General features: G+C 47.7%; 1 protein-coding gene across 1 annotated transcript in view; it reads right to left on the reverse strand.

Moving 5' to 3' along the window:
- Positions 1-445: 445 nt before the first annotated feature.
- Positions 446-22,192, reverse strand: part of LOC122385563 (potassium channel subfamily K member 16-like) — a 159,440-nt gene continuing 137,693 nt past the window's right edge. The window contains exons 4-5 of the mRNA XM_043373914.1: positions 12,868-13,034; positions 446-940 (exon numbers count right to left, since the gene is read on the reverse strand). Coding sequence (XP_043229849.1) covers positions 447-940; positions 12,868-13,034 — 661 coding nt within the window. The 3' untranslated portion in view covers position 446. The remainder of the gene's footprint in view (positions 941-12,867; positions 13,035-22,192) is intronic.

The following is a 22,192-nucleotide window of genomic DNA, read 5'->3' on the forward strand; positions in this document are numbered from 1 at the left end:
TGCACAATCATTCATATAAGGCCTACAAGAGTGTCAGATCCATGTAGGGGTCAGTCAAGCATAGGTCAGGGTGAAAGGTCAGGTCAACCAGGTAGGCACATATCCCCGAAAATCAAAACTGATATTCACAGCCTGTGATACATGCTTTTTATGGGCAATTTTGGGCGTAGAACACGATGGTAACATTCATTCTATCAGATGTGTACGTGTTTGGTTAAAAAAGTTGTGGCACGGTGTGTGCCACTGCCGGCGGCCGGCACGCCACCTGTTCGGGCTGCAGCAGGGCTATATAGCCGGCTGCAGCAGGGCGGTGCCGCGCCGCGCCGCTGTCACTGCGGGCCCGGTGCCGCGCCGCTGTCACTGCGGGCCCGGTGCCGCGCGGCTGTCACTGCGGGCCCGGTGCCGCGCCGCTGTCACTGCGGGCCCGGTGCCGCGCCGCGCCGCTGTCACTGCGGGCCCGGTGGCTGCTGCCGCTGCGAGCCGTCTGCGGGCCGGCAGCCCTCGTTGACGGCGCCCCCACTGGCCGCCTGAGGGCTGTCGGAGGGTGAGGCCGGCAGCGCCGACAGCAGCGCCGACAGCAGGCCGTCTCCGATGGCGTGGATGCCGGGCAGGCCGGCAGTGGTGTGCGCCGGCGGCGCGGTGCCCGCCAGGCTGCGGCTGACGCCCAGCACCAGGCTGAGCGCCGCCTTGGAGTGCTGCGGGACGAAGGCGGCGTCCGGCCGCAGCACGCCGAGCTCTGTGAGCGCTGCGCGCAGCTCGGCCGCCTCGCGGCCCATCAGCCGAGAGGTGCCCTGCAGCGCTTGTAGCACCTCCTTCGACTTGAGCGTCCTCTGTAGGAAGTCGAGCACGAGCACCCAGTAGCCGAGCCCGAGCAGGATCCAGAGCATGAGCAGCAGCTTGTAAACGGTGCTCCAGGCGGTGTCGCTGGGGCCGGGCCCGGCTGTGGCACAGGGCGCGCGGGCGGCGTCAGACGTGACAAATACCAAACGCGCTCCTAATCAAATACTGAGCTGATAGTAAGAAAATTAACCTCACTCTCTTTCTATCTAAAAGTTAATTCCGGATTCGAAATGAAACAAACTTTTTGAGACGCTGTGTTTGTTTGAGAAGCTGAGAAAACGTTTGCAAATAAAACTCCAGAGCTGATGATGGCGCAATGCCGAAAGCTTCTCAAAAAGTTTGTTTTATTTCGAATCCGGAATTTACTTTTAGATAGAATGAGAGTGAGGTTAATTTGTCGGCTGTCAAACTGACCGGTAGTGAGGGGCCCGGTTCGAAACGCTTCGGGTGCTGGATATTTATTTCTCAGTGGGACACTTTGCGTTAAATCCACTTTTCAGAAAGACCATCTGGTGACTGACCTGTTTTCTTTCTTTGCTGCAATTCATGAGGAGACCGTATGCACCCTTACCTGTCCTTCCGCACCCCACTTGGGAGATGGATGGTTGCCCCCCCCCCCCCCCCACGGGTTTTGTGAATATCTCTAAAACGAATTTTTTGGAGGGAGATACGATCGGTTCTATGCGACAAGTGACCACACACGCCCAGCCCCAGGTCCGCTCACTCCCTACCCATATCACCCCCTCCCCACACCACACTCCAGCCCGCCTCATCCACCGAGCCGAGCCATAACGAGCCTCAGCGCCCCGGGGCGCGACCTGTCAGCGAACACTGTTATATAATAACAGTGACAATATATCAAATCCGTGAACTCTATGAAAGTCGTCTCGTAGATCCGGCAGTTTGGGTTTCAACGACCATGAATGTTGAGGTGTCCAATCAGGTCTGGTCCAGTGTCGCCGTGGCGGCGCCAGCTCGCGCCGCCTCGATGTCCCCAACGCCTGGACGCGCCCCTGCCCCCGCGGCGCACGCAACCGCCGCACAGTGGGGATTTTTCCGATCTAGCGCCTATTAATTCAAAAAATCTTTTTTGGATTTTTGTTTATTTTTTGTGTCAGTGGGGCTAAGAAATGTCTGAATTTTTCATATATGGCATTGTTTTATCTGTATGTCTACAGCAAAACTAGGAAAAATGCGCCCAAAGTTCACACTCATGCGTGATTACTCAATGGGCTCAGCAAGGCCCGAAAGTATAGCTTCATTTCATTGTCCTGTCCTGTTGGTTTTGATCTTGCGAGGTTATAAAGTTGCATATCGTCTGAAAGGCACCTTTATTAGGAATGGAATGGCAAACAGAAAGTATGCCACAACCTTACTAAGGTCACAAAAATGCCATTTACAAAAAAAAAACCTACAGACACCATATTGAAGGAATGGTATTCTAAATAAATGTAGGAAATCAACAATGTTCTCCACACTTTTCCACTCCGAAATATATCCTATCGAATTCGCCACTTTCTCCTGCACAAGACAACGCCTAGTGTGGCTGCCGAAACTTGCCTGAACACGGAATATTCACATTAGAGTATCTTAACACCCCATTCGAGGAGCGCTAGGGCAAACAGCACGATATAGGTATGTTCCGGACATAGGCGAAAAATTTTACTTCGTGATTTATATGATGCATATTTTCTGAGACACATTCATTAGGAATAGGATGACAAGCGTAAATTATACATACCGTAACCTTATTAACCATCGCACTTGTGGGGAGGGGGAGGGGGAAGGGGTCGGATAAAACCCCATGGTTTTCCGCAAATTACTCGCGCAAAAAGCGGCCGATCGCGCCGAAACTTTCGGTGCCCTCGAGATCATCAATATTACATCTAACCTAAAAATTTCATGACTCTGACCCAACTGACCTTTGACCTGTGGCATATTTCTCGAGACCATGTTTGGCCGGAATCGCGATTCGGCGTATGCCAGCTCACATTATCCGCGGTTTCCAGTCTTTTTGTGGTTTTAAACGTTCAAATATGTGAAATGATGTTGGTGCCATGCATAATGGTGGGTGGCAAGGTCACGTGAAGGTCAAGTCAAGGTCATTGACCTTTTGATGACCTTGGTTCACTTTTTCGAGTTTTACTTGTTTCTAGGGTAGTTTTTGGTGCTGATTTCGATTTTAGCAGCCATTTGAATATTTACGAAGTAGTTCTGGTGCCTTCGTTCCATGCTACGAAGCTATCAGTAGTAGGTGACACTTCTATGGATGGCCGGCAGAGTTGATCTTACCTGACCTGACCCGACCTGGCCTAAATGCATAAAGACATCGTCTGTGATCAAAACTAACATGAAATTCGTGATCAGCACCCCAAAATACCCCGTAATACCCCGTAACACCCTAACTTTGCGAAGTTTCAAGAGGTCTCGATTTCCCAACTTTAGTTGGGTCATTAAACTGACTTGGAAAGTCAGCTTATGACCTTGGACTTTGAAATTGGATATATTCGGCCTCATTTCGTCATAGGCAGCACGCTTGACTTTTCCGCGAAGCTCTAGCTTGATCAGGGGCCAAATGGCTGAGCGGGGGGTCCAATTGAACCCCCTATACTATGTTGATTATGCACATTTACAGGTAAAATTCTCACCAGGACACACCAGCCAATATATGTGCACAATCTGGCTACAATTCTACCTATGGTTTGCCCTCTACGAATAAATACGTGCTAGATCGGAAAAATCCCCACTGTGCGCCGGCCCGCGTCCCCGCCGGTTCGCTGACAGGTCGCGCCCCGGGGCGCTGAGGCTCGTTATGGCTCGGCTCGGTGGATGAGGCGGGCTGGAGTGTGGTGTGGGGAGGGGGTGATATGGATAGGGAGTGAGCGGACCTGGGGCTGGGCGTGTGTGGTCACTTGTCGCATGGAACCGATCGTATCCCCCCTCCAAAAATTCGTTTTAGAGATATTCACAAACCCATGGGGGGGGGGGGGTCAACTCACCCATCTCCCAAGTGGGGTGCGGAAGGACAGGTAAGGGTGCATACGGTCTCTTCATGAATTGCAGCAAAGAAAGAAAACAGGTCAATCACCAAATGATCATTCTGAAAAGTGGACTAAACGCAAAGCGTCCCACCGAGAAACAAACATCCAGCATCCGAAGCGTTTCGAACCGTGCCCCTCGCTACCGGTCAGTTTGACAGTCGAGCACTCCTACGCTGAGCTACACCGGATGGTGGCTGTGGCGGGGGCATAGTCTGGCCGGGCGGGCGGCGGGGCCGGGAGGTCGGCGGCAAAGTCAATTAATGTTTTTGTGAGTTCGGGTGCCGGTCACTCTACACTGTAAACCAAATTGACAAGTCTTGTGTAATATAACCAATCATCTCTTGGTATGTTTACCAACTGATACTTTTTAAACAAGCCGTTGTCTGGTGCATTGCTTGTCAGGTGACAATTACGAGTCAATAGTTACTATGCACACCAACTTCTCAGTATCCAGACCAACTCTACATTTGTTTCAACGTTTGTTTCTTAACCAGTTTTGGAAACTTGTTGCCGCATGGTTATTTAACCGGCGCCTAACTTGTAATGGTCAGCTGGTCAGCATACACATGGTCAGCTACGCCGGTGACGTCAGACTTGGCGGACCAATCAGTGGTCGCCGCCGGCCGTTAGCGGGCCCCGGCGCGGCGGTTTCGAACCAGCAGTTGTCGCGCGGCCGCCGTGCAGCCTGGAGCAGCGACGAGGGCTGTTCCAGCATTTGTGCAGTAAAAAGTGAAATCTGTGAACTGTGGTGTTCGTGCTGTGAGTGAGGCCCCCTCTGGCCTGCGGGACGCACTAATCGTGCCTATACCCGCGGTCGAGACGCCTCCCTTCCCCTGCGCGCGCAATGTAAGTGGGCCAGACCTGTGCATGCACATGTGAGCAGATGTTTTGCGGTCGGTGTTTTTTTAACATATAAATACATTTATTTGCCTTTAATTCAACTCTTTGTGTTTTTAACTTAACTGATGGACATATATGGGCTGTAAAAGCTAATCTGGTTGGCGATCATGAGTTATTCGAATTATCTGCGTGATGGTGCAACTGCCATGATTGTTATGGTCAATGTTCAGGAAATATTCGTCATACGGGCATGCTATACTTCTGGCTTGATGCGGTGCACAAAACCATGTTCTGCCACATACGCAGCAGTTCTTGCTTCAAAGACTTATATGCTGACGGTGCACGATAGGTATTACTGGGTATACCTATACCTCATGCATTTACCACATCCATTCGAAAATATGCACTCGGAATTGTCTCCAGTCAATAGTATTAATTACGTGACCGTAATAAATACTAATGATTCCAGAAACTTCCGAATGGATGTGGTGTATGCATTCATTGATTATATAACCCATCAGTATTTCGTTTCTTGACAGCGCAAGCCTTTGAGCAATAACTGATGCCAGTCATGGTTTTGTGCACCACTTCCAGCCAAAAAATAGCCTGTCCGTTAGAAAATATTTCCTGAATCAGTATCGTGGCAATTGAAAACGAACGCGAATCGTAAGTTCTGAAGGTTATTAACGCAAACAAAGCGATTGTAAGGAAGAACAAGTTCGAACAGAGCGCGTTAGTACACTTACTTGTTGACAATTTGTAAGCTAGCGATGCCCAGTCAAAGGCTAGTTCATCAACAAACCAGGGGTTGGTGAGCCGACAAGGAAACGACTATGCCTATCCAGAAGTTGGTAGGTCCACAAGGCCCAGACTAGTACTCAACAAGGTGACGCCTATGCGAATTGGAACCAAACTTGTAGACAAACTGTTAGTTTGTTGGCCAACAAGCCTGGGGTTGGTGAATCGACAAGGTATCGACAAGGTGACGCCTATGCAAATTGGAACCAAACTTGTAGACAAACTGTTAGTTTGCTGGCCAACAAGCTTGGGGTTGGTGAATCGACAAGGTATCGACAAGGTGACGCCTACACTGTAAAAAACTTACAAGCCCCTCGTAGAGGAATTCTCAGCGCAAAAATAACATTGCAGGAGCGTGTAAATTTGGCTAATTTTAGGCTAGTTGCCGAGTAACAAGCTTGTTCGACAAGGCTGTGCCTCGTATGCATACGACCACCGTGCTCCACCTAGTTTGACAACACGCACGTAAATAGCGTGGGTAGTGCGTCTACTAGGTGTCATAATAGCCCCTGCCTGGTAAGGTAACTAGCCACTGCCTACTAATCCATACCCAGTAATTGTACTAGTCCCCAAGGCTAGTAGTGGTACTAGCTCAAGGCCAGTAGTGGCACTAGTTAACTAGTACCACTACTGGCCTTCGGGGTCGGGGGCACTGGTCGACGGAATTCCGTCGACGGAATTCCGTCAACCCAGTGCCCCCGACTCTCGACCGCCACCCGCAAGTAAACAGACTGAGTAGCGCTGCAGCACATTTATTCGGGCACGAGAACGAGAACGAGAACAATAACAACGCCAGGACAATAACTATAACTTTAACAGCAACAACAACAACAACAACAACAACAACAACAACAACTAACTGAATAATTTGCAATCAGGTTTCTTAAATAACCACAATCAAACATTTGTGATTTTTCATTAGCTCTGCACCGGCGGCAGCCAGGACATATGTACATGGCCCCATTCTTTACCAGAGAAGTCTGTAATGGGTGAAAAAACAATATTAGCATTATTATTTTCATAAGGCATACCAATCTGGAAAATGATTAAATTATAGTTGAATAAAGTGATATATTCCTGCCACAAGCTAGCGTAAGTCCCAAACATATAGCTATTCTGACTTGGATAGACGATACCGGCGCACTTCTGCCAACGACGGGCAGCATTATGCGATACTATACATCTTCTAAGAAGCTCAACAACATAATAACTTTTGTTTACAAATGGTAAACCTTTTTGTTGAGCACACAGCAAATGATACAAGATGCCTCACCTTCAATCAAGCCAAAGAGCAGTTGGGCAGACACACACAGTAATGGCGACGCAACACAAAATGGACGCCGGCTCCCGGATGCGGGGGGGGGGGACTCCTTCTGAAAGCAGCCACAGACTCCTAGGTTGTAACATGCGACGAGGATAGCTATGAGGCACATCCTCATAGCCATCCGAAGCCGCTTACCACGCAAGCTTACCAGCACGTTTACCAGCTGCAGGCGTTCGTGACAACAAGCGGGGTTGCACGCAAGGTTATCCGTTTAGTAGGTGCCAGCCGGGGCCTCGTCAGCTGAGCTAATAGCAAAATAACCTAATTGAGTGACACGCCAAAAACTGGCCGAGAACAAGCCAACGGCGGGTAACACTGTGAGGCTGTGCGTAGTTCATTAACATTGCGCAAAATTAGGTTCCTGAACATGTTCTCGCTCGTAGGCATTTGTTCCACAAAGGGCATTGTTAACGTGCATGGCTCTGACTACTAATGTCTATATATGTTGTAACGAGGTGCAAGGGAGGCACTCGTAAAAAAATGCCTAATTTCAAAATTAGCTAGTGAATTTTTTTTTACAGTGTATGCGAATTGGAACCAAACTTGTAACAAGGAGCCAACTTGTAGATTTGGTTTACAGTGTTGCTTGGTGGAATGATGATGGATCATTGGCAAAATTTACAGCGTGGAGTCCCGGTTCGAGCCTCATCAGGGCTCCGGCTGCTTTTCCGAGTTAGGATGGTTTGATTGTTATTAGTGGTTGCGAGCCATTTATACGGTTTTATACATGTCGATTAATTGTTTGATTGATTGATTGATTTATTCATTCATTCATTTAATACGTGTCGACATTTAGCATACGAATTGACATTCAGCATCAATCTACCGTTTTCATAAACGTATTGCCTAACTATCATGCATAGGCACAAGAGCTATGGTTGCCTCGATACCGTGCCAAATCACGTTTTGCACAATGCAAAAGTAAAGTAAATTATATTCGCTGGGTCTTCCGTGCATTGTGCTTATCAAAAACAGGAATGCCATTTTTAACCCTCGCCCTGGCAGGGGGGGGGGGGTCGATGCGAGTCCCCTCCACTTGGACTAGTGTCAGTTGGTCTAGTATCGTTTGGGCTAGTTCATTTGGTCTAGTGCTTTATTTGGTCTAGTGCCACTTGAGCTAGCTTCATTTGAGCTAGTGTCATATTTGGTCTAGTTCATTTGTGCTAGTTCCCGAAATTTATTTGAAATATATAGTTCCCTGAGATGCTCGGCCATGTTTACCATGAAAAAGTTCGGTCTCGTTGTCGTATATATTTCGTTCGTTCGATAATGTATAACACACTTCAGATTTCAGATGTTCGGATGTTGGTGTACTTAGTTCAGATGCCCTTTTGCCGGAACAAACATATATAGAGTTTCTTCAAACCTTAAAGGCAACCCGCCCAAATCTTGATGTTTCGGATTTAAACGTTCAGTGTGATAGCATAGCCCACGCCACGAAGGAATTCCGCCCGCTCTATGGTGCCTTCCGCTATTCCTTGGACGCAAATTTGACGTTTCTGCCTGTTCCATGGCTTTGTCCAATGCCGAAACAACTTCAACTCTTGCCGGAACTGGGGGGTGGTTGTGAATTTGCCTAGTAACAACTTGTCTTTCGGTATGATATCGTAATGATGTTGAAACAGATCCTTTACATCCTTTGTTTTCGCATCGCCAATTTTGAGTGGTAATATTTGAAGTATTCTTTCGGTAGACAAAACCTTCGAAGCTTAATTTGTCCCCACCCCTTGATGACTTAAAAATTTCCATAGCTACAGCCGATAACCCGTAATTTGCGTCTATCACACAACAAATTTACCTCGCTTCAGTCGAAACAGAAAAGGAATGAAAGCTGCCTCGTGAAGTCGTACCGGGACGGCTGGGACCACTTCTGCGCCTGCCAGCTATCGGGCAGTGTTTGGAACTACAGCGGGCGCTGGCCGGCCGGTCCGCGCGCCGCCGTTACTGGAGGCGAATGAAGTGGTGTAAAACCAGACGAATTTTACGCTTGTAAAGCAAAAAACGAAAAATGTACACTCACCACAGTGTTCAGCAAAGTACTGGGAACGATATGGATATAATTCAAAGCTAGTACGATGCGAACTGTTGGTTCCCTAGAGCAGTATTTACATACTTGTAGGAGATAGGACTTTAACATTACGGGAGCTTCTAAACTGCGCTCGCAAAGTACTTGATTGTAAATATTTTCATTTAGAGGCAAAAATCTAAAAATGTACAGTCAGAGCGTTGTTCCCAATGCTTCTAGGTACACAATGAGCATAAATTTAGCTCGAAATGTCATCACGCATTGGTTCCCAGTCCAGTTTAAAACGACACTTTGTGCCGCAGAGCCTGTTCTCTTCCAATGGATGGCGGCTGGGTGGCGGTTGTAGTGGTGGACAAGACAATTCTTGAGTGAAATGAAATCATTTGCTTTCAAAGAAAATTTTTGAAGAACTTGTAATAATTGACAAATGAGCGTTAAGTACAGTGTATAATTTAAAGTTCATGGCAAATGACAAACTTTTAAACAATGATTGTGAACCCCAGTACCGCCGCGCGAGAAAGCAAGTACTCGACGCACGGTCTGCCCGCCACTTCTGAAAATGGTCCGCGGCCGGCCGGCCGCGACCCGACACGTTCTGTAAAAAAAAAATAACCGCAAAATCTTTTCCTCGTGAGTCTAATTATTGTGCCAAGCATGAAAATACACCTCCATCATGGAAATGAGTCTGCTGAAAGCTAGACGAAATTACGGCACTAGACCAAAGGCACTAGCTCAAATGAATGGCACTTTGGCACTAGCTCAAACGAAACTAGCCAAACTGGCGCTAGACCAGCTGAAGCACTAGACCAATTGCACTAGCTCAAAAGGCACTAGACCAAATGATGCTAGACGAAGAGAGTGGCACCCGGTCGATGCGACCCCCCTAAGGTTTTTCGAAGATAGCGTAAAAACGGCGGCGCGCAGCGCCGCCAAATTTGGCACAGCCTATGGGGCAACCTTTTTACATATGACCTGAAAATTTCAGGTCCGGGTGACCTTGGGTCAGGTCACCAGGTCAGAAAAACCGGTACAAGGTCATGGTCAAATTTCAATTTTCTTTTTGCACCTGTCCAACTTACAGTTTTGGACTGATTTCCTTCAAACTTTCAGGATGTGCTAAGTTCACCGAGTTGTATAACATATAGTTCGGGTTTTTTTTAGGTCACTGACCTGAGGTCAGTTAGAGGTCATTACGTCGTAATGTTAAGCCTATGGGAAAATACTAAATTCGGAAAATACTGGAGATATCCGCTTCGTTCTATCACTTTTGTGCTTTGAAACCACAGTACTTAACAGCAGGTCACTTGGTGCTTCTTTGTTTGGTGTACTTATCCATGGGTCAGGTCAAATGAGGTCAACTGAGGTCAAATGACGTTTGTGCCAATAACTTGGCACGTAATGACGCTAGAGCTTAACCCGCGCCCTGCTGGGGGTCCTGGATTTCCACGCCCTGCTGGGGGGGGGGGGGGGTGTTTGAACACCCCCCTTCTAACTCGGCTCCTGGGCCACGTAGCGATACGCGGAAGGCGGCGTTCGAAAGAGCGTCAAAAATAATGAGGAAATCACTTCGGTCAATTTTTTGGTCAGGTCAAAGGTCAGGTCACCAGAGGTCATTGAAGGCAAAATTTCGCAGATTTCCAGGTCGAATGTCGAAAATTTCCAAGAAGCCAACGCATAACTCGGGAACCAATAGAGCTACAGCGCCGCGGAAAAGCGCATTCGATAGCCCTATTAACGCCCTTTCTGTGTATTGTTCTCAGATTTGACCTAACGTCAACGGTTTTGCCTACAGGGGGCAAAAACTGCAAAAATAGCCGATTTTTTTCGGGAACAGTTTTTCTGCAATAACTTTTGACCCAAGCCTTGTACGAGCTTACTTTTACCGGCATCGTGTTCCTCTCGTCAAGACGCATCGAATGAACTATAACTTGACCTTGAAAGGTCAACTTGAAAATTTGACCTTAGGTCAAGGTCATGACTTGACCGGAAAGGGTCATGTTGCATATCAGTCGATCCGTATCGTCGAGCTGAACACATCTAAGGCGTTTTCATCGCTCTAGCATGCCTCTATCAAAAGTTATTTGCGAAAAACTGTTAGATACCATTCGTGACCTAAGATGACCTCAGGGCATAAACAGGGGTCACGGACACCATTTTCATGTTCAGTGTGTCTAAACCACTTGTAATTCAGTGTTTGGGAGTGTTTATAATGTCTTTCGTCCAAAAGAGGCGCATTTCAATTTTCTCCCATTGACTTATAATGGGGAGGTCGCAAAATTGACCTGACCTTAGGTCATCGATATCAAAATTCTGAGATATACATTTTGTACATGCTATTGCTCTTAGCAATCGCGTCACTTCAGGTGACCTGGTGACCTGACCTTGAATGACCTTGGTCTGAAATTTTCACAACATGTGTAGAATTGATGTATACACCGTTTTTGAGATATTCGCGAAAAACCACAAGGGGGGTGTTCAAACACCCCCCCCCCCCAGCAGGGCGCGGGTTAAACAATGGTATCATTGTGTTTCTGGTGATCAGCCGAATCGAATGATATGCGATATGATGCAATTTGGTTAACTTAAACTTAATTTATTAATTTAAGTTTACTTAAAGTTTAAGAAAAACTTAAAGTACACTTAAGCAAGCTAAAAAGTATACCATTCGACGCGCCTTGACGTGCTGAGTTCACTGGTGCTTTTATTTTTGCTCTATCTTAATTAGATCAAAAGTTATAAGCGAAAAACTTTTGACCTGTTTTTAGCGAAATTTTTACATTTATACCCCCCAAAACCCCACTAAATATTGATCTAGAGCAACCAAATTTGCACAGGGGCGAGAAATCCAGGGGGCCCACCTACCTACCAAATTTGGTGTTTCTAGGTGCCATAGGAGCCAATCGCGAGGGGGGGTCGCATCGACCCCCCTGCCAGGCCGTGTTATGAAAAATGCCCTGCCAGGGCGAGGGTTAAGCGACGCAAAATGTGCAATGCAGGTCCAGGAAGTGACCACGCACACCCGACCAGCCCCCATGGTCCACCAACACGCCCCACACCACTCGCCAGCCCACGCCAACCACTGAGACGAGCCCCTCCCCCGCGCTGGTCTGACGCAACAGCTGGTCTACAAAGTGCTCCACCCGGCGACCCGAGCCGATGTCAAACGGCGTGGGTAGACTGTGCCGCATAACTTCTGGATCATGCGGCACAGCCTACCGGTACCAAGCGGCTGCTGCCAATGCTGAGCCATAGGAACCCGATGGATAGAGTAGCGGACCATCAACCTGTACACGACTGTACATGGGCCCGTCTGGGGTGTCCAGATGGGACCCAGTTGGACGCCCATGACATTCCCATCTGGGTCCAAGGTGGGCAGCCCAGATGGGTCCCAGTTTGGTGCCCACTTGGGGCCCATGTGGGCCCCACTTGGGAACCCTGGCTGGGCTTGTACCGGTTTTTCTGACCTAGTGACCTAACGCAAGGTCACAAGGACCTGAAATTTTTAGATAATATGTAAAAAGGCTGCCCCATAGACTGTGCCAAATTTGGCGACACTGCGCGCCGCCGTTTTTACGCTATCTTTCAAAACCTTAGGGGGAGGTTCGCATCGACCCCCCCTGCCCCCTGCTAGGGCGAGGGTTAAACCTTGGACTCGAAATTCTTCCATAGAAGCGGAATTGCGCGATGGGAGGTTAGAAGGCAGGGTCAACGCAACAAGCTTAGCTTAGCGGGGGCGCTGTCCTAGTGAATCCTTCAAATCAAAGGGTTGACTAAATTTATTTAAAAAAAAGAACAAGACCGGTCATTTCGAGCGCCTGCCCTGAGCGTAGGAAGAAGGAATCAGATTCCTATTTAGTTTCACATCAAATGTCCAACAATTGACTTTCAATTATCAGTTATCTCGTCTTTATTTCAGTTCCAAATGCTCACCCTGTTTATTCATATACCCATTATTCTAGGTGTAGTCATTGGCGGCCAGTCTGTAGACGAACGCTGACCTGCGGTGTAGTCTCCGAAGCCGATGGTGGAGAGGGTGACAAAGGCGTAGTAGACGGCCTCACGGTAGTTCCAGTTCTCTAGCCAGCTGAAAGCCACGGCTGGCACGAGCACAAACAGCAGGAGCCCGAACAACAGGTAGAGCACCGTGAGCGCCGCCAGACTCCACCTGTGTCGCGCCAAAAACACAAACTACAACACCGCACACCAAACACAAACTACAACACCGCACACCCAACACAAACTACAACACCGCACACCAAACACAAACTACAACACCGCACACCAAACACAAACTACAACACCGCACACCAAACACAAACTACAACACCGCACACCAAACACAAACTACAACACCGCACACCAAACACAAACTACAACACCGCACACCAAACACAAACTACACACGGCCCGGCGGCAGACACACACTGCACCGAGAGCTAGCGCGCGACCCCTGGTAAACCCCTTAGTGTCAGTTTTTACCAGGTGGGGATGGTCACTAGCCTCGCAGAAACTAGACCTAAACAAGGGCCTTATCATGGGGGGTTAACTAACCCCCTAGTCACTACTTTCACCGGTATACCAGCCCCCTAGTCACTGAAAGCTTAAGCGGAATGTCTACATCCTGCAACCCGTACCTATTCACACTTGTCGAAGCTCTGCACGTCGATCAGTCGTAATTTGGAGTACTGGTGACCGCTTATATGCAACTATAAGGCGGCTCGCTTGTGAGTTTCGCGACGGTATCGATTGCTGGGGGTTATTGCTGGCCGAAAGGTAAACACAAATGGCTGTGTGGGGTTTCTTTAGGCTCTTGCCAACACTTCCCGCTAAAATTGTGGCTTTATGGTCACTCTTTTTAAAGTTATTTAATTAACCCGCGCCCCAGTGGCGGTCCCAGCCAAATTCGCCCTAGTGGGGGGGGGGGGGGGGGCATATGTTACCACCCACCTCCAACTCAAAAACTAAGAGGGCTAGAAAGACGCGGTAAAAAGCAGTCGATAGCTCTCAATGCGTACGTTTGAAAGTATTTCAGTCATTTTTCATCTTAGAACAATATTGGGGTCACTGGAGGTCATCAAAGGTCAAAATTTGCCAAATGTCATTATATTTTTCAGGAAACATGCATTTATCTCAGGAACTATAGTAGCTAGAAAAACGCATGGAAAAGCAATCGATAGCTTTTGAACTCTTCTTTTGTTAAGTTCATCATCTAGGCTAAACCGTTGGCTAAAGCAGAATCCTCTTGCACCAATGCTTGGGTTATTTTGCATCGTATACCCAGTCTAAGTCTCAAATGTAGCAATTTGCGTGCAAAATTTAGCAAGCACATGTAGGATTATGTATTGGGCTATTGCAAACAAATTTACCACCGTTAGATTAGCTTATTCTGAAACCGGTTTTTCGATTTTACCTAGCTTGGTAGTTTGGTGCAAGAGGCCTCTGGTCACAGAGTTCATGTGTGATGCATCGACGGTGGTGCGGAATTCACTGGGAGTGTACAACGAGATTGGAGTAAATTTCGGTAGCCGACACACCATAGGGCGGCGGTTCAAAGAATTGGCAGACACTGAGATGGAGGGACAGAGTCTGAAGCTTCGGCCACTCTGCCCAACACGGTGGACCGTGCGTGGACAGTCGGTGACGGCGCTCCTCTACCAGCTGCGAGTTGTGATCCAAAGTCTGGATGAGATGCGTGACTCCAAAGCAGCGTGCCTTGGTAACTCTCTACGAGCGGGATCAACTGTGTACGGTCTTGTAGCTGCCAAACACATCCTGAATATCATGGAAATGTGCAACAAAACCTGTCAGCCACAGTGTCTGCCATTCTGGCAGCGATCAAAGCAGTGGTCGATGAGCTCGAGTCTGAGAGAGAAGAGGGATGGCAGGTTGTAGAAAAGGAGACCGAAACAATCATTAAAGGGACCATCCCACCTTAACATTAGTTTTGAGTTGAGATAGCCAAGTTTGCGGCCAGGCTCAGAAACCACCATTTATCCTGGTCGCAACCCCCGCAGCTTTATGGTGTTCAAGAAATTTCTTCCCTTTACTTGCAGGGTGGGACCAGCTTAGTCCCTATCTCTTAACCATTAGCGGTTTTTCGATGACGTCAGCAGTCATGTCAACGCCCGCCATTCCTTGAACCCGAGTTTTGCTGACCTTGAGCTACCTTTTTTATCAACGTGAAATCCGTCGTCGGCGCTGAGAAAGCCTATTGCTTTACATTTTAATTTGAATATTAGAAGATACCCACCACTGGAACTTGGACTGATATTATACCAAGGCCGAAGATGATCAAGCTGCCTGCTATATCTGGAGCTTGGTGTTCAACTTCAACATGGAATAAAAAACAAAATATCAAAGCAAACTGGATATGGTACTGCAAGTTAAAGTCCAAAGAAATTTGAAGAGCTGACAATTGACATTAATTCTTTTCCTGCAAGGTTTCCATATGGAGATCACAGTCACACCATGAAGAAATATTTTTGATGTTAACAGTTGAAAGGGGATTTATCTTCCAGTTTTGACGAAAGACTCTGCTGACTGTCTTTGGAAAAGGATGTCGGCATGAGGTGCAATTGTGCTTGTGAAGTGGTTATAACTGGTCTTTTCACAGTATTAAATTAAATGTGCCATTGCAGCCAAGTGTGTTATCATGTAAGGTAAAATCAAAACTACAATGTTGGTTTTACGAGCATTGAGAAGGCTGGTAGGTAACACCTGCCTGTGCTCGTAAATCATGCTGCCAGAGTATTCTAAATTAATTTTATCATACAATTTTGTTGTCCAGAATGGTTGCACTATTGTTTGGTATCATATTATTCCATGTAAATATGGTAGTGTAAAGTCCGACCAACATGTTACCAGATTTGAAGCTGTTACGTTACCTAAGTACCTGTTTTTCACTGGCGTGGTGAATGTCACCTGGATTTTGTTTTGAGGTGCAGACCTAGTAACTCTGACTACATGGGTTTGAAGCTATTATCTATTCTGTTTTTACTGGCCTGGTGAATGGCGACTGATGTTGTCCGTGGATGGCACTGAAACAAATTTTGAGTGTTTTGTACAGTGTTTTAATACAATGCTGAGGGCTGAAAGTTGTCTTGTTTAGAGTGGTGAAAGTTCAGGATATGCCAGCCACCATGGTGGGTCAGAGTTAAATGTGTTGCAGTCAGTTCGGCTTCGGCAAGCACACGGATGGGCATACGCATCAAGACCTGCTCTGCCATACTTTCAGCCAATTTTACCTAGGTAAGTCTTTTCTTTTTTCTGCCAAAAGCTATGACATTGTGAATTTCAGCACTGTGGCCTGTGTGTAGCTTTCAGGAAAGCAATTCTAAATAAAGCTCTGATAAAGTGCAAAATCAGCAATGCAGCCCTCTATTACATTTTCTACAACATCTTACTTGTTCCTTGCATGGAGAGAAAAATGCAATGTTATGAATTCGTTTATTCACATAATTTGACAAGCATGCAGTTACCTGCTACTATGGCTCAGGCCCGGGTGACCTACGCCCGGGTGGCTTACGCCCGGCTGACCTACGCCCGAATTGCCTACTCCATCGAATGTCTACGCCCGGGTGACCTACGCCCGGCTGACCTACGCCCGAATCGCCTACTCCATCGAATGTCTACGCCCGGGTGACCTACGCCCGGCTGACCTACGCCCGAATCGCCTACTCCATCGAATGTCTACGCCCGGCTGACCTACGCCCGGCTAACCTACGCCCGAATCGCCTACTCCATCGAATGTCTACGCCCGGCTGACCTACGCCCGGCTGACCTACGCCCGAATCGCCTACTCCATCGAATGTCTACGCCCGGGTGACCTACGCCCGGCTGACCTACGCCCGAATCGCCTACTCCATCGAATGTCTACGCCCGGCTGACCTACGCCCGGCTGACCTACGCCCGAATCGCCTACTCCATCGAATGTCTACGCCCGGCTGACCTACGCCCGAATCGCCTACTCCATCGAATGTCTACTGCTCCCCTCCTGTCCGATTAACGAGTGAAGATTTCGCATACCAAAGTGACCCTTCCGGGGGAACCGGCACCCGCAGTCAGGTAACAATGGGAAGGGTCGGAGGGACCGACCGCCGCGCCGCATGGTGACAGGTGATTCCCGGGACGTCCGAGCGTCGCCTTTCAGACGCATCGCCGCCTTCCCCCCCCCCCCCCCACCGCGCCGTGCCGCGCCGCACAAAGCAGACGGACCCTGTCGCGGAGCGAATTACCCGACCAGGCTGTCATCATCGGCGGAGAGCCTGAACTGCTTTTTTTTAATCGTTGAGCTGATCAAGCTTGAGTAGCCATGCTTGCGTATTTCACGCTTCAGCCCTGCTGTGAGCCATGTTTTATGATTTCTCATTTCAGATCTTAACAATGATCTTAGATAGGAAGAACCGTGAGAAACGCCCCTCCCCCTTTGCCCTCGCCGGTATAAGGGGGGGGGGGGTCGAACAGCCCCCTCTCGGTTTTCGATAATAACTCGCGTAAAACCCCGCTGATCGCGACGGAACTTTCATTACCCTCGCGTTTATCAATTTTACACCTAACCTAACAATTTCATGACCCTGACGCAAATGACCCTTGACCTGTGACCTACTTTTCGAGACCATGTTTGGCCGGAATCGCGATTCGGCGTATGTCGTCTCCTCTTAGCCGCGCGTTTGCACTCTTTTCGTGATTTCAAGCGTTCAAACATGTGATATGATATTGCTCCTATGCGTTAGGGTGGGTGCAGGGGCGTCGCCGACGGGGGGTCGGGGGGGGGGGGGGGTCGCGACCCCCCACTCGTCAGAACCGGGGGGTCGACCCCCCACTTTTGGCGATGCTGAGTATGCTTTTTTTAGCTATCATGTCAGGGAAGTTGGTGTCAGCAACATCAACAAATACAACGTCAGATTCAGAATCGCTTCAAGAGCTCCCTAGTCCCTATTGCTTATAGGTCAATAAGCTGTGGGCTAGAACATCAGCATGACAATATGATTTTAGTCCCTTTTTATCCCTCAAATGAGCGAGCGTGTCAAAACTGACCCAAGCGTTCGTCTGATTGTCAAAATAATGGTTGCAGTCGATTCATCGGATGACGTATCAGTAACTACGAGGTACCTGGCTAGCCTCAGCCCTGCTACCCTCGGACCTGCCTGCATAGGGGAAATGGGGTCAGATGGTGGATCCCTCTGGGGCTTTCTTAATAAGACGCGCAAAAAAGGAGTATATTGCAACGAAACTTACAGTGACCTCGAGTTAATGAATTTTACACCTATTCTAAAAAGAAATTGGCCCTGATTCGAATATGGATGACATTGGTTAACTTTTTTAAGTTTTATTTGCTTCCACTTACAAGTGTGGTTTTTGGGGCTGATTTCGAGTTTAGCGCCCGTTTGAACCGTTTGAAGTAGTTTTGATAAATGATGGTTATGTAGCATGTTACGAAGCTATCGTTGGTGGTTGTCAGTCACCCACTCTAGATGGCCGGCAGGAAGCCTGCTGGTCGACCTGACCTGACCCGACCCGATCTACCCAAAATGCATGGAGTCATCATCTTTGTTCAAGACTAACATCGAACTCGTACTCGGGACCCCGATAACAGCTACGGCTCACTAAGTTCTAGCAGGCGGCCAGATTTTTCCTACTTTTGGGCGTTGACCTAAGATAACCCGACCAAGACCTTGAAATTGGGCATCATCGGCTTTCTCTCATCACGGGCAGCATTTTCGCTCTTCCGCGAAACTCTACCTCGATCAGGGGCCGAAAGCATGCCTTATGCGTTACGTTGGTAAACGTTTTACCTTAGCGACCCGCAAAATACGAATAAGAGCTACAGCAACACAGAAAGCGTATTCGATAGCTTTTTAAAGCTCTTTCGCCAACTTCGCCTCAGATATGACTTCGGGTCTATGGCTTGTGTACCATAGAGTCCAAACAGCTAAACGGACGGATTTTGCCGAAACATTTGTTCTGTAACAACCTATGATTCAGTAATTGTGTATGATATTCATGTTATCACCATCGTTTTTGTTCGTCGAAACACGTCGCATGGCTTACAATTTGAACTTAAAAACTTGAATAGAAAACTTGACATCAGGTAAAGTTCATGACCTGACCGGAAAAGAACCTGCTGCATATGGATCGATCTGTGTTACTAAGCTGAACACACTGCAGGTGCTGTCATCGCTCTACAACGTCTCCATCAAAAGTTGTTGTCGAAAATGTGTTAGAGACCTTTGATGACCTAATGACTGACCATTTCAGTCACCACTGGTCATTAGCTGCACCTTATCTCTAAAATGAACAAGGTGCCATGGCTACAAAAGTATCTAGCGTTTTTCGCATATTCTTTCAAAGCAGAGGGCATCGTGCTTTTCCCCATATCTTATCATGATTGGTGAGGTCAACACCTATTTGACCTGACTTCGCTTCTCAGATGTAAAATCCCAGATTCATGAACTGTTGGCACTTATAATCCCATTCATTACACCGAATTTCAGACTTATAGGAGTCAGGAGATAATCTATAGGAATGACAAGATTGCAGTTTTAAGAGGCATTAAAACTGAACTTGACATGACATTGTGACCTGACCTCAGGTGACCTCTGCTTGATTTTTATGCACGATGCAAAATTGATGTGCAATAAGATATACCGCTGCTTTCGCGGCGCTGCGCGCCGAGGTTTTTCTCCGGGCACACGAAAAAACCGGGAGTGTGGCTAAAAACACCCCTACCCATCAAGACGAAGACCGGAAACCCGACCCCCCCCCCCCCCACTCAAAAATCCGTGGCGACGCCCCTGGGTGGGTGTCAAGTTCACTTGAAGCTCAGGACAGGTCACTGACCTTAAATGAGCTCGGTTGACTTTTACATGTTTCTAGGCTAGTTTTTTTAAGCTTAATTCGAATTTAGCAACCATATGATCATTTACGAAGTAGTTTTGGTGCCATCGTAACATGTTACGAAGCTGTCAGAGGCGGTTGACACCTACTACGAATACCCGGCAAAACCACTACTGGTTGACCTGAATTGACCTGACCCGACCTGGCCTAAAAGCATGGAGACATCATCTGTGATAAAAACTAACATGATATTCGTGATCAGAACCCCGAATAACCCCGTAGCAGCCACACTTTACGACCTAACTGGTCTCGATTTTCCCGACTTTTGGGCCAATGACCTGGCTTGGAAGGTCAACCAATGACCTAGGACCTTAAAATTGGGTATCATCGGCTTCCTCTTGTCACGGGAAACACGCTCGTTTTTTTCGCGAAGCTCTAGCTCGATCAGGGGTGAGACGGCAAGGGGGGTCCAACGGACTTCCCCCGCCCTTATACGTTTGCGGCTGTCAAAACACCAATACTGGCGAGGGGAAGTGTGTCACCGCTAGACTAGTTATTTGACCATATACTATTAGGTATTTATCTATATTTATTTATTTACGATCTCAAGCCTCCACGTGGTAGGTTTTAAAGCTTACGTCATTGCACAGTATGTCTTAAAAGTACCGCGCAAAGTAACAGTGGATCCATCAAGCCTGACCGAGGAAGGACTGCTAGTCACCGAAACAATGGATATCCTCGTCCATTCCCCAGGTCAATTGGTTCGGTGACTTTCAAATTATAGCAGGCCCTTCCTCGGTCAGGGTTGATGGATCCACCGTCACTTTGCGCGGTACTTTTAACCCTCGCCCTGGCAGGGCATTTTTCATAACACGGCCTGGCAGGGGGGGTCGATGCGACCCCCCTCGCGATTGGCTCCTATGGCACCTAGAAACACCAAATTTGGTAGGTAGGTGGCCCCCCTGGAGTTCTCACACCTGTGCAAATTTGGTTGCTCTAGGTCAATATTTAGGGAGTTTTTGGGGGATATAAATGTAAAAATTTCGCTAAAATAGGTCAAATGTTTTTCGCTTATAACTTTTGATCCAAGATAGAGCAAAAAGAAAAGCAGACTGTACATACCTTGGAGTGTTATGCATACATACATAGGTACAAACCATGGTCACAAGTTCATCGGTGCAAAACTCACAGCCTATATAACGCACTATGCCATATACTATTTTAACCCGCGCACCGACGGGGGGGGCGGATATCCGCCCCCCCCTGAGGTTTTTCGCAAATAGCGGGAAAACCGCGGCGCGTAGCGCCGCGAAATTTGGTATGACTATTCCCTTATCAATTTTACACATGGTGTGCAAGTTTGAACCTCCTACCTTTCAAGGTCAGGTCACCAGGTCACTTTGAATGACCCAACCTCAAGTCACTTTTTTGCAACTTTGTCACCGTGCCAGAGCTACAGTAGATGTCGGAGGCCTTTGAAAGTCGCAGGATGTTATTAGGTCATTAATAGCTACAATTTGTATATCTCGGAATTTTGATATCGGTGACCTAAGGTCAGGTCAATTTCGCGACCTCCCCATTATAAGTCAATGGGGGAAAAATCAACTCCCTGTTTTTACCACTAAAACGGGTCGGAATGGCCCCATATACCATACATGACTTCATATACGATCAACCTTCACTACCTTGAGGTCTGTTTTGCTGTTGGGCAGCTGTGAGGTCATAAGCGTAGGAACCATGGGTGCAAGGGTGCAGCTGCACCCACAATATTTCTCCAGTGGGTGCAGACAATGTATTCTGCACCCACAATAATCTGAACCAAAAACCCCTTTTCTCATCAACACTACTTTCCATGCAGCACGGCAAATTCAGGATATGTTGCCCACTATCCATCTTTCGAAGCATTTGCTTTTGTGATGGTCTTCAAAACTTACATTTGTGCTGAAGAAAAAAAAGGAAATGGAGCATGTGATTGAACACATACCGAGCCGATAACCCACAGTCAAAATTTTTAGCCCGATATCTTCGAAAATGGCTAAGTTGGCCGCTTTTACTTTTTGCGGTAGTCAATATTGACAATATTAACCCTTGCAATTGTGCGGCGTTTTCCAGCTTCTAATGTGTAGAGGGAGGGAGGGGGGGGGGGGGTGATCGAGCTAGAGCTTCGTGGAAAAAACGAGGATGTTGCCCGTGACGAGAGGAAGCCGATGATACCCAATTTTAAGGTCCTAGGTCATTGGTTGACCTTCCAGGTCAGGTCAATGTTCCAAAAGTCGGGAAGATCGGGACCTGCTAGAACTGCGTAAAGTGAAGCTGTTAACGGGTTTTTCGGGGGTGCTGATCACGAATATCATGTTAGTTTTGATGACAGATGATTTTTTCATGCATTTAGGCCAGATCGGGTCAGGTCAGGTCAGGTCAACCATTAGGCGTCCTACCGGCTATCCAAAGTAGTTGTCAACTACCACTGACGGCGTCTTAGCATGT

Source organism: Amphibalanus amphitrite, unplaced genomic scaffold, assembly GCF_019059575.1.
Source record: "Amphibalanus amphitrite isolate SeventyFive unplaced genomic scaffold, NRLGWU_Aamphi_draft 000223F_arrow, whole genome shotgun sequence".
NCBI lineage: Eukaryota > Metazoa > Arthropoda > Thecostraca > Balanomorpha > Balanidae > Amphibalanus > Amphibalanus amphitrite.